The sequence below is a fragment of the Triticum dicoccoides genome, chromosome 3B (assembly GCF_002162155.2).
Source record: "Triticum dicoccoides isolate Atlit2015 ecotype Zavitan chromosome 3B, WEW_v2.0, whole genome shotgun sequence".
In the NCBI taxonomy this organism is placed as follows: domain Eukaryota; kingdom Viridiplantae; phylum Streptophyta; class Magnoliopsida; order Poales; family Poaceae; genus Triticum; species Triticum dicoccoides.
Genome location: NC_041385.1, coordinates 597,860,097 through 597,872,522, shown reverse-complemented (window position 1 = coordinate 597,872,522; position 12,426 = coordinate 597,860,097). Strand labels below are relative to the sequence as shown.

The 12,426-nt window shown below is 43.2% G+C and overlaps 3 protein-coding genes across 5 annotated transcripts in view; 1 reads left to right on the top strand and 2 right to left on the bottom strand.

Annotated features, from left to right (window-relative positions):
• The window catches only part of LOC119277334 (probable U3 small nucleolar RNA-associated protein 11), a 3,755-nt gene extending 717 nt beyond the window's left edge, over positions 1-3,038 (top strand). Inside the window, exons 2-9 of one of the 2 annotated variants that reach the window (XM_037558606.1) lie at positions 43-133; positions 1,164-1,255; positions 1,340-1,436; positions 1,540-1,619; positions 1,751-1,834; positions 2,221-2,320; positions 2,548-2,636; positions 2,733-3,038. In XM_037558606.1, the coding sequence (XP_037414503.1) occupies positions 43-133; positions 1,164-1,255; positions 1,340-1,436; positions 1,540-1,619; positions 1,751-1,834; positions 2,221-2,320; positions 2,548-2,636; positions 2,733-2,736 (637 nt within the window). In that variant the 3' untranslated portion in view covers positions 2,737-3,038. Of the gene's footprint in view, positions 1-42; positions 134-1,163; positions 1,256-1,339; positions 1,437-1,539; positions 1,620-1,750; positions 1,835-2,220; positions 2,321-2,547; positions 2,641-2,732 lie in introns of those variants that run through there. The other variant, XM_037558607.1, reaches the window with a different exon arrangement.
• Positions 649-6,034, bottom strand: LOC119277332 (L-2-hydroxyglutarate dehydrogenase, mitochondrial-like). Of its 2 annotated transcripts, none has more exons than XM_037558604.1 (6): positions 5,762-6,034; positions 4,968-5,249; positions 4,117-4,553; positions 3,731-3,890; positions 3,508-3,608; positions 649-807 (listed from the first exon to the last, which is right to left on the bottom strand). In XM_037558604.1, the coding sequence occupies exons 1-6, from the start codon at positions 6,017-6,019 to the stop codon at positions 762-764; spliced, it is 1,284 nt and encodes a 427-aa protein (XP_037414501.1). In that variant the 5' UTR covers positions 6,020-6,034; the 3' UTR covers positions 649-761. The 2 variants fall into 2 exon arrangements, with proteins under 2 accessions (XP_037414501.1, XP_037414502.1); XM_037558605.1 differs by lacking the exon at positions 649-807 and adding an exon at positions 3,280-3,419.
• A 974-nt stretch (positions 6,035-7,008) lies between these two features.
• Positions 7,009-11,597, bottom strand: LOC119277335 (leucine-rich repeat protein 1-like). Its single transcript, XM_037558608.1, has 6 exons — positions 11,270-11,597; positions 10,348-10,419; positions 8,585-8,728; positions 8,296-8,367; positions 8,138-8,209; positions 7,009-7,358 (listed from the first exon to the last, which is right to left on the bottom strand). Exons 1-6 carry the CDS (start codon positions 11,473-11,475, stop codon positions 7,289-7,291), a joined length of 636 nt encoding a protein of 211 aa, XP_037414505.1. The 5' UTR covers positions 11,476-11,597; the 3' UTR covers positions 7,009-7,288.
• Between the last annotated feature and the right edge of the window lie 829 nt (positions 11,598-12,426).

Genomic DNA, 12,426 nt, shown 5'->3' with positions numbered 1-12,426 from the left:
CTGATTTGCGGACTGAGTTTGGATTTCGGATTGGTGTTGCAGGGAGTCGCGGAAGAAGTACGGGCTTCTGGAGAAGCACAAGGACCATATCCTCCGCGCCAGGGCCTACCAGCGCAAGGAGGATTTCATCAGGGTATTGCTTCTGTTCGCTCCCAAGTTGGGACTCTTGTGTGCCATTTCTTCTCTTCACCTATGTCATGTGATGTGCCCCTTTAACTGGCTCTAGTTCTTTTGTTTTGCCAACATTGGCCGAAAATCGAATTGAGCTCAACCCAAACACACCATTGAGACCTAGGAGAGTTCAGAGGGCATTTTCTTCTGTTTATTTGGTACATTCCTGGGATGTTTATTATATATATTTTTTAGAACCGGGCTTTACCCCTTTCCATTGCATAGAACGGAAATACAACCAGTTCCAACGGGAAAAGTCAGGAGGAGGGAAAGAGGTAGAGCGAGTTCCAGCACTACCAGGAAACCCACCACACTCGCTCGCCATCGAAACGAGTGTCATGGGGTGAAAACCTGAGTAGCACAACATAAAGTCTAGCCTATTACATTCTCAAAAGACCATACTAAGGGGTAAACACAGCAGCATGCCAGATGGAAAGAAACATCTCCTCCGGGAAGAAGCAGCAAAAGATAGACTTCACGTGCCAGCCATCTCTTCAGTCAGAGCATCTCTGAAGCATCAGGCACCTTGGATCGGTTGCTTGACAGCACCACACATCTTCATCAGCTGCATCGTGCTAGCCCTGATCATCTCAGCTCCTGTGCGCAGCTCCCTGGCGTCGTCCCCTTGCTGTAGACCTGTCCAGTAGAGCAAAAAAGAGCACAGAGAGAACACAATCTCAAAAGGAGTCTTGATTTGTTTCTTTTCAAAAGTAGCTCGATTGCGCGCCAACCATATGGCCCAACAAGTGGCCGCTAAGCCGACCGTGTAGAAAGTTTTCTTCCCAGGGAGAAAGTTGTGACACCATACGAAGTATTGCCAGTAGTTCGTTGGACATTTATCAGTGCCTAAAACCACCCCAATGGATCGCCAGACTACCCTGGCCACTGGGCATGTAAAAAATAGGTGTTGAACTGTTTCCACCCCAATAGGATGTTTATTATAGCTATCTTATAACTAACCTACGGTCCTTGTTGTTATCTGGTAAATACAGAATCTGAAGGAGAAGGCATCATTCAAGAACCCAGATGAGTTCTATTTCAAGATGATCAACAGTAAAACCGTGGATGGAATCCATAGGCCCAAGTACGTTATAGAGTAGTTACTCTGGCAGTTCGAACCTTGGTATATTCTACGTGTTAATTTGGATTATCGTGTACCTTTTATTAGGCCTGAAGCAAATAATAAATACACCGAAGAGGAACGTATGCTGTTGAAGCATAAAGACATGGGATACATCTTTCAGGCTGTTCAAAGTGAAAGAAAGGTTTGCGGTGACTTCGACATATTCAAAACAAATGAGTACTTCGTTTTTTGTGGCTAAATCCTATATTTCTGTTCCAATTTGAATGTCACCCCTTTGACTGTAGAAAGTTGAACGGTTGAGCTCAACCCTTCACTCAGTGGATGACAAGCGTTCAAACAAGCACATTTACTTTGCGGAAGACAGGTATAAACGTGGCATTCTTGCTACTTACCTTTTTTTCAATTTTGGATTGATTTTATAAGATTCATTTATAAGTCGCTGGCTGGCCACCTAATATTTTGTAAATATTGAGATGATTAGCTGTTTTATTTCAGAGAAGAAGCCAAAGAAATACGATCTAGGATAGGTCAAAGCAGCAGTACACCTCAATTTGGCAACATCCCTTCTCGTATAAAGAGGTAGTGTGCTGTTCTTTTGGGAATATGATTTCCGTGTTGTATATGTGGCTACTGTGATTAATGTTATAAGTACTTGGGAAGGATAGCCTTCATTATCGGTTCATTAGTGAATGAATGTTGGATCTGTTCTCTTTAGCCTTTATTCTCGTCAGAAATACCTGCTTCATTATTGAGACTTGAGATTTTGGGTGTTTTGGTGATTTAGTTCATGCTATTCATGGTTGATGTGGGTGTGAATGTAAATGCATTCAGCAAATTACTCAGTGGTAATGGCTTAGATGTGGGATGCGATTTTGTTCTCTAGCTCAAAGCATTATCTTGATTCTCTGCACGTTAGTGCATCAGGTACTGCCTGATAAACTTATATCCCATCAAATTCTTTACAGGAAAACAGCTTCCTCCTACAAGGAGTTGGAAAGCAGGAAAGAAAGGGTTAAGAATCTTGAGAAATTGTATGCGGACATGGCCTTGCAGAAGGAACTGAAGGTGTGTTTTCTCTGACTGAACCATAAAATTTTATGTTTATTGAATGTAAAAAATACAACTCAGTTGAACCAGTTCAGGTTTTGCCATCAACCGATGTCTCAAGCAGCCTAAAGTCAAAATCTTAAAACAAACTGGCTTATGAAATTTTGATGGTCATGTTGATAGTAAAGTTGTACTGTTTTTGTTGTCAAGTTTGAAGTTACTGAACTTGTTTAATACTGGGGCAGAAACCTGGACGCAAAAGGAAGCTCCGTGAAGAAGAAATTGTAAATTCAGCATCACAGACTGTTTACAAGTGGCGTGCGCAAAGGAAGCGGTGAGATGCTTTTAGTTTTTATTATCTTGTTAAAAAAAATGTTTTTGTTTTCTTGCTGACCTGTCAATTTACTCACCGTCGTTCGCTAAACTTCAGATGATAGGAATGACGAAAGCTGGACATTTGGGAACAGACAAGCTGGCGCTTGAAGAGATTCTCTTCCCTGTGACATCGCCCTTGCCCTTCCACAACCCCCCATCCATTACTTTCAGATACCTTTATAACCTTTGCCTGGTGCTATTTGTGGATCCTATGCCGGAGAATGTACTGCTATTAGTCTATTACCTTATGTCAATTTCTCGAAATGTTAAGTGATCACAGTCGCCATGTAAGAACAATTCTGATGGGTATAGTTGAAAATCATGCCTGTGTTGTTATCAATATATTTGTGATAGAATTTCAGTCCTGGCAGCTGATTAACTTGCATTCTACGATTAGAAAGCAGAGCCAAATTATCAGAGTTGCCTCGTATTTTTTATGCAAGAAAATGTGCACGACCAACATGCTTTCCGTTCAATCATGGCCATCCAATTTTCATCAAATGGTCTTTAACACAAGCTTGTAATGCAGAGGATCCTCTTCCCACAAAACCTATGTGAGGATCCACTTTTCTATACATCAAAACCGCAATTGATATATTCTGTTTATTCAACTATAAGCTGCAGAGTTACACCTTTACAAGCCGCATCTTGTTCTCCCCCGAAATAAAAGGAAATAAACAAGGAAATCATTGTAAGCAATGTGATTCACATGATAGCCTCCAGACGTCCTGGGTTCATCCTGCTGCAATTCATGAATTTCCAGCCGTCCTGAGTTCATCCTGCTGCAATTCATCAATCGGTGTTTGTTTGAGAATCAAGTGCTGTTATACCTTGAAACAATGTGTTCTGCAATTGCCAAGCTTGATGTCAAACCAGGGGATTCTATACCAAACAAGTTAACCAGCCCAGGAATACCGTGGACTTCCTCCCCCTGCAGTAGTCAGAGTGTTCAGCTTCACAGGTTTATTGATTCATACTTGAGTGAAAATTAAACTTCGAAGCTGATGTAGTGTGCTGGAAATGAATAAGAACTATGTTAAATCAGACAATAACCTGAATAACAAAATCCGAAGGGCGCTGTCCCAGGCCAGAAAGCTTTGGTCGGATCCCAGAATAACCAGGCTCCAAAGAACCATCCTTGAGATTTGGAAAGTACTTCCTTATCACAGAGTAAAATCCAGAACATCGGGTGGGGTTCACCGAGTAATCAAATCTGATGTACATAGATGCTAAAAGTCATACAACATCTTAGCATTTTCAAGAAGGGGAAACTATTTTTATATAAATCAGTAAATTTTAGGCAACAACTATAGTAACTTTATTTTAAAATATTGGACACCACTAGAACATTAGCATGCCATATTAGGTAGTATTTGTAACTCCATCGATTTCAGCGATGTGTATATAACAAGTAAAAAAGATCACATATAATGGCTTACCTATTCAGGAAACATGACATGTCATCCATTTTACCATCTAACCATTCAACATCTGGTCCAAATTTAACAAGGCCATTTAAGTCTAGTGTGACATGGACCCCTATGCCACCATCCTCTGGTAGAGGGTATATTAAGTGGCTGAAAGGACTCTTGGTTTGTGAGAGGGTGAAGTAACATCCACGGGCATAGTAAGCCGGGGGCACAAATGCTTGGTCAAGGCCATCAAGTCTTTTGGCAAGTGGAATTGCACTCAAACCTGCTGCATTTATCAGAAGTTTTGGAAGCAAAACAATCTGTGGGAGTACAGGAGAGCCTATAGAATGGTTCTCCAGCTCTTTGCTTTCAGAAATATGAAGCTCGAGCCCTCCATCTCCAACACGCCCACTAATGACTGCTGTGTTATATGATGTGGTTGCGCCTAGGTTTTCAGCATCAGCCTGCATCACAAGAAAAGGAAATCGCATGACAGCATGAAAAGATTTAGAGTTTTGCATGATGCAACACGATGAAGTGGACTAACATAAAATGAACATAATATAATCGTGTACAGGAAAGAGGCATGTGAAATATTTTGGATTATCTGGCCTGAACCTTCCAAACATTGCTGGGAGCTCATTTGAGAAGGAAAACGAAAGAAAGAAACATCAACATATCTTAACTAGTTAAAATTGTTTCGATAGTGCAGAGGCCCTCTACGCAGCGCTATTTCAGTTATCTATACAGTTTTTTCACCCTCGGAGAGTGTGAAAAGGGACCTTTCAAATAATTAAATCATTTAAAGGATTGTAGCAGGCAAAATAAACAATGCGAAGACAAAAATGGTAAGTATCAAGAACAGATTAGCCAAGTACCAAAAGGGAGAGCATGAATGAATGTGAGTCAACAATCCCAGTACTAGGTGATAGCAAAGCTTTCAAACAACGAAGTTCAGGTTCCATCTCCATGGCCTGAGAACCTTCCATCATCTGAAGATCATCCACCCCATTGTCTTTAGCACTCTTGAGGAGCATGTCCAGCTTTGCAGTCTCTGCAACACCAGTAGCAACGATAAGTTTACCGAGCCGTTCATGGGGGATTGCTCGTTCTGCGCAGTACTTGTAGAGCATTTCCCTTCCTCTTACACAAAGATTAGCCTACAAAAAACATTTCGTAGGAAAAAAAATCTGTAATTAATTTCAGCATGGCAAGAAAGCACTTTGGTAATTCATCAAATAGAATAGGACAGAGAAAAGGATCATTATATTAAGAATGCCATAGACGGGCAGAAGGGGAAAGTGAAGTAATGAACTGTGATTCTACAAGTGCACTCAGCATTAGAGACAGTATATATATAGCTCAAAAGTATCGACAAGAATATTGCTACCGCAATGTGCAAAACTGAAAATAACACAAAGCAGGGACGAAGATTACTATTTGCCCGATAATTATATGTGTTTTATTTTCAGTAATAGTATTTGTACACCAGTCTCAAACTCTAAGGACACAGACACCTAAGAGACTGAAATGCTAAAATGCTAATGTCAACTGTCCAATGTGGTGACTGGTGAGAACTGACTGAACTAAACTGAAATATCACAGAAAGCTACTACTAGAATCCTTCTACACGAACTCGTGGATTATACGGCTCGGCAAGAACGGGGCGGACCTTGAGGCTGCGGGGAGGGTAGTAGATGCCGGCGTGGATGACCTCGCTGTTGCGGGAGCTGGTGCCGGTGCCGAAGCTGGAGGCCGCCTCGACCACCACCACCTCGCGCCCGGCCATGGCCAGCGCGCGCGCCACCGCGAGGCCGACCGCGCCGGCGCCCACCACGACCGCGTCCGCCGCCTCCCGGGGGATTCCGGCGGCGAACTGGGCGAGACCTCGCCGGCGGCAGGCCCGCGACAAGCGCCGCAGCGGAAGCATCACGGTCGCCCCGGTTTCGGGTAGCGAGTTGGGTCCGACCCTGGCTCGGTGGCACCAGTCGATCACTCTCAGAGCAAGTACAATAGTCCTATTCAGCAGGGTGCAACGGAGTCCACATCAGCAAAAATCTGATCTCCATGTTGGTCTCCATGTTTTACATTACTAGGAGAAGAATAAACCTCTTTTGGTAATATTGTAGGTTGGTGCTTGGTTGAATAATTCAAATGATCCAATCCAATCAAATTACAAGAACGACCAATATTGGAAAGAAGTTGCTTATTGGTATGAATGGCAGATATATGCTGATTGAAATGGCCACAAAGGTGTTGTATGTATTGGATCATAACAGGTGCAAATATCAAATGTCCATGTCTTTATTAGGGTCAGTCTTAGAGCCAACCTAAAAGCCAGCTTATTGTGTGGGAAGGCTTTATAGATGATGTGGCAGGGGCTTATAGCCAGCAGCAGGCTGTGCTATTAACCATGCTCTCAGCGAGGCCGCTACAATCGCCCAAGCCTAGCCCGATCGTGTCTGACAGTTTCATCTCATATCGAAATAATTGCCCCAGTAACTTTTTCTGAAGGAAATCACTGTCACTGGCAACTTCTTTCCCTGTAACGAAAGTAATTTCGCTCGTACATGTTGTGAAGATGCTTTTGGGACAAACCTACACATGATTTTTAACTGTCCAACCTGAATATTTTTCAAGATATTAGCAGAGGTCAACTTTGCCCATCTCCAAAAGGACAGGCAGTATAAATGCCAGCGACAGCCATCCGTTTATTTACTTCAATTGTTTTGGTTGGCACCGCTATAAGAATTTAATTTGATATATACATCAGGTCAGAAAAAAGGTTGGAAGTCTGCCAGCTACTCTTGCTTGGACATCTCACACCAATGACATATCAGCCCTACATCAGTTATCCACCAGCTAGAATGCTACTCGTAGATCTAATTGATGCATTGCCCAAAGCAAGCAAGCAAAAGGTGCAATAATAGAGATGAGTAGATGACAATACCATTTGAGTCATGACACATAGGCAATCTTTATGTTTTACTTCCACAGGCAGAAAGCATCGTTCTGCTACACAACATACAACAACTCAACTTCCCTGCTGAGAGCAAGGCACACATGGCATGACAACGCTATGTAGGGAGGAACATTACAAAGTGGCAAACTGCGGACCTAACAATCTATATCACCCCGATCTCCGGTAAACCTTGTACGCCCGTTACTTCCTAAGCATTTTCCACCTTCCCGTGGCCGTTTAGCAGTTGGTTTCATATACAGCCAGGCCTTGTAGTTCTGGTCCTTCCAAGCGTGGGTTCCTCTCGAAGCTGCACATAAAACAGAACGCCCACACTTGTCAACGAATGGCTCGACAAACGGAACAACGTAATGGTTTTTTGAACATGAACTGGAAAGTGGAGAGTGGATACAAATAAAAAAAATGCATCGTTATGAAAAGAAAACATAGTGGTTGAGATGCACTTGTAGAATTACAGTTCATTACTTCATTTAGGATGTGAGTTTACGGCGCTATGTGCCCACTCCGGCTCAAAAGGTTATCCATGCACTTTGGTTCACAAAACATATCAAATACTTAAAAGAGATTTAACAGAAAGGGATGAAAAAGAAAACACTAGTGTCAGGTGACGAAGGAAGTGCTTGGAATGGGTCAGCTAAACTATGCTCGAACCCACAGCAGCACAATAGGTGACAAAAAGCCTCCCATTCTTGCACTCACACACTTGGATGATGCCCTTTCAGAATGATAAGATTATATCTTCCGTATCAGAAATAGTGGTTATCCACCTTATCATGGAAACAGTCAACCAAATTAATTTTGCAAATATGGAAGCATCCAGCCATAGATGTGTAACTAAGTGTGAGGAACTGATGAGAAAATGTACTATGTGATTTTAGGATCCACGTATTGGCCGGTCAAATAATCAGAGGGATGATTTAATAAGCCTATGTTAAGTATTGGTTAAGAGACAGACATCCTAAAATTGAAGGCATATCTTTGGAGTTCTTATTAGTTTGAAACTTCTATTGTGGGCATATCTTGAAAATCTCAATGTCGCAGTACATTAAAGAAGGCAAGCAAACTTACTTGCTGAGAGGAATGTGCTCAAATGGTCCAGTCGTGGGAATTGTTCCACACAGATTATTACCAGAAACATCACTGAAAAACAATGAAGCCAAAATTATCACATGGAAGATTCACGTGGAGCCAACTGCACTCATCATTGGAAATGAAACTGTACTTACACAACTTTGAGGCTGGATATTCCGGCCAGCTCCCTTGGAATTGGTCCAGTCAAATGATTGCCGTTGAGCCGCCTATGAAAAGCACAACCGTGCGTTAAGCATAAAATACAGAATTATAGAATTACATCTGTACATAGCCGCTGCGAACGGATATCCTAGCACAACCCAAGACCATTAGAACAATACAGAAAGTTCATCTTTAGCATAAACAGCAATAAATCCGCATTCAGTTGCTAATATGTGATAACTATTTCATATGTAGAGAGTATTTGAAGAGCATAAAACTTACAAGAACACAAGGGACTTCAACTTCCCAAGTGTTGGAGGTATAGTCCCCGAAACGTTGTTCTTGTACAAGTCCAAGCTAATTAGGTTCTTCAAATCACCAAGTTCCGACGGGATCGTTCCTTCAATGTTATTTTTGTAAAGTTCCCTGTTGCAACACTAATAGTCAATACAACTGCATTGCATTGAGATGAATAATTAGTTAACAACACTAAACGGAAAGTTCGATACATCAGGCCTTAATATCCTCAAAACAAACTCTACAGAAATAGAACGTAAACAAAATGCACCAACGGCAAAAATGGAAATGGATCCTACATACCTGTTCAAAACAGGATAATGTGCATTAGTTATTTAGTTAAACAGTGTACTGAACAGGTTTTCGGAGGACACCAATGAAGGACAGAAAATAGCATCATATCTACTTGTTTAACCTAAGGCATGTAATGGTCGTACAATACTATAATGGAAGCCATGGTCAGCTCCATTTATATCTGACTATCTTAAGATTTCTTAGTCATAATAGCAGGTTAATCCATGTCTCTACTATTCATTTTTTGCTTTCAAGTTCTGCTACCGACTGAGGATTCCATTAGCTTAATTAACATAGGTTGTAGTACTGTAAAGCTACTATATCATGTGACACAACTTAATACATAAGCTTTACACTGAAAAAAGAAGCAATCTAAATTATAAGTTGAAAGTTCAAACAAATTTACACCTGGAGGCTGGAACATGTGCCATCCTAGTTCAAAGTCTTTACCAACAACAAAGCTAGTATAAATCACATGCTATGTTTATAAAGCGGTAAAGCGAAGCGAGGCGCTTGGGGGGCGCCTCACTGCTTAAGCGATAAAGCGTAAAGCGAGGCGACGCTTTAGACAGACTCTGAACCTGATGGGCAGTATAATAGAGCACCATTTAGTGAGACATATATATGTTGATTCTAATCCACCAGTGAGCCCATATATTCTGATCCATCCACTAAGCAGTAAGCAACTAGCCAATTGCTATAAGAGAGGCAGTAGCACCTAACAGCAGAGGAGTTGTGCATAGCATAACACACAACAGAGCAGAAAAGGCTGGTGCAGATCTGAGGAAGCTGCTGCCAGAGGAGAGAGGAAAGAGCTGAAAGCCTGGATATTTGCACGCTCTGGTTTTGGTTCTCTCTCTTTCTTTCCCCTCCTGTAACTGTTTCAAATGTGAGCCCAGCCCTGTTTCCCTGCCAGGAATCTCTGTACCCTGCCTGGCAAGTCTAAGGCGTCCTCTCTGCCTTAAAGCGCCAATCAGGACGCCTAAGCAGGCGCTTCAGACGCTTTAGTGTCTAAGGCGGACGCCTTAGACACATGTCTAAAGCGAGTTGGACGCTTTGAGCCTGGAGGGCGCTCTAACGCTTAAGCGTCGCTTAAGCGACGCTTTAGGGACGCTTTACAAACAGAGATCACATGCATACAAGTTAAAACTATCTCTTGTAGTAGATATAGCCCATCTATGGAGAAGCCCACATGATTTGGTAGTTACAAGAGCCACATATCCGACCAAATGACAAATCAATCAGCACTAATTTGATGATCAGATGCTACTGTTGGTGTTTTGCAAATTGCGACTTAAATGGGACACATCATCTACTTCAATGAATATAGTGTATTTTGCAGATGATGGAACTTTATGTGTAAACAGCAGTGAACAAAAATAATACAGTAGGTTTCATCTTACTACTGAGAGAAATTAGCAATAAGAACCAAACCACATGAAAGAAGAACTTACAGATATTGCAAATGCTCCAATTTACCAAGCTCGGGCACCAGATGACCAGATAAGTTCAAATTACCAAGATCTCTGCAAGATGGGGCATTTGAAGAGAACAATCAGATGAAGATATTCTTGTAAAATTTTGATCTCATATAAATACAAGAAATCATCGACAGCTTTTCTCCCAGAAAAGAGAACAATATGCATGTCCGCACTTTTTATATATATACAGCAAAGAAATATGTTACTCCCTCAGCGACAATTTAGCTAAATCAGCGACAATTAAAATGGATTGGATTGTGCTAAATCAGCGACAATTAATATGGATCAGTCATCGGAGGGAGTATAGTGAATTAGTGACTATTTTTAGATCCTAAGAAGATAGGGCATGCAGAAGAAAATGCAAAAAATTCAGGCATACAATGTTTCATCCGAGATCCCAAGGAACATTGGCAAGCACTAGGCAGTGAAAAATCATGGAGAACACAAACAACACCAACTATCCCAGCACAGTAACTTATTTCCCCCCGCCTTTTTTACTTTATTTCCCTTTTCAGTCTATATAAATGGTTTAACTTCTTCAGTCTTGGGAAACTTCAACCTTATTGCCCCAAGCAACAAAAAGAAAAACTTGAGAACACTTGCTCAAACAGATAACTTCCGATCAGACTCTTCTTTTGATTCACGTAGGACCATACCCACCCTTCGCTGCCAACAATAATCTACCAGTATTGAGTACTAAATCCTCGATTACGCAGATGCACCTAACACTGGTCTGTCCTGTCGGGAACAAATTATAGCTAGGAATCAACACAGCCGCTGCAAAATCGCTTGCTCTCCAAAGACGCGAGCCTGGCTATCCGAATCACCATGCACAGACAGACCACAGCCCCAACCCAAACCAAAACTAAAGGGCGAGCAAGAGAGGGGGACGCACAGGCGGGTGACGCGGTTGTCGCGGTCGCAGGTGACGTGGAACCAGGTGCAGGGGTTGACGAGGGTGGGGTCCCAGCTCTGCAGCACGCCGCCGGGGTCCCGCAGGCTGCGGCGCAGCGCCGAGAGCGCGTCGCCCTCGGAGTTTGCCCCCGCGAGCGCGAGCGCGAACGCCGCGACGAGGGCCAGGCCCAGGGCTCCGGCCGCCATGGGGAGACGGGCGGGGGAGATCGGCCGCCGGATCTGGACGCGGCGGTGCTGCTAGCAGCGGGTGGGGAAAGGTGGGAGGAGGAAGCTGCAATGTGTCTGCTCCGGTCCAGTGCGGCTGCTGCCGACGCCTCCCACTTTTGTATTGCTCGGCGTGTGCGGTGGTAAAAAGTCAGTGGGAGGGCGTAGTGGAGCGGCCGGGCCGGACCGAGTTGGGTGGGTTGGGTTGGGTTCCTGGGCCATGCATGCTGGGTGGAAAGCCAGCGAATTGGTAGTTGACTTGGGTCAGTCTGTCCTCCTTGGGGGTCTTGTGCTAGGCTGTTCTCTGTCTTTTCTTGCCTTTTCCTTTCCTACTCTTCAGCTATATGTGTGAATCTTCTCGATTCCAAGTGGAAAAAACGTCTGAACCTGATTGGCCGGAGCTGAGCTTCTTCGCTAAGCCAATTATTTACTCCCTCCGTTCCAAAATAGATGACTCAACTTTGTACTAACTTTAATATAAAGTTGAGTCATCTATTTTGAAACGGAGGGTCTTGTGGTGACGGAGATGCGCTAAACAAAGAGACCCGGTTGTGTTAGCCCTCAGCCGCTTTCACCCCTACCGTCGTTTTAAAATCCCCTTCCCACTCTTTGTCTTTGTAGGTTGAAGATGTAGAAACATATTCGTTCATTTTACATGCGTATCACTTTTTTTGGCTCCAATTTCTTTGCACTAATTTATACGTACTACACTGCTGCATTTCCACTACCTTGAAAAGGCAGGGCGGCAGGAGAGACAAGAGCAGAGAAGATTCCATGTCACGCACTGGCGTGTGTGTGTGTGTGGTGGCATCGACATGTCCACGTCATGGTCCACTCGCTGGTTTCGCGGGGTTTGTTTCCTCGCTTTTCTACACGCCTTGCCATCCGCTTCCGACAGGCACGGGCTCGAGACTTGAGGGCCTCTGCTTTTCC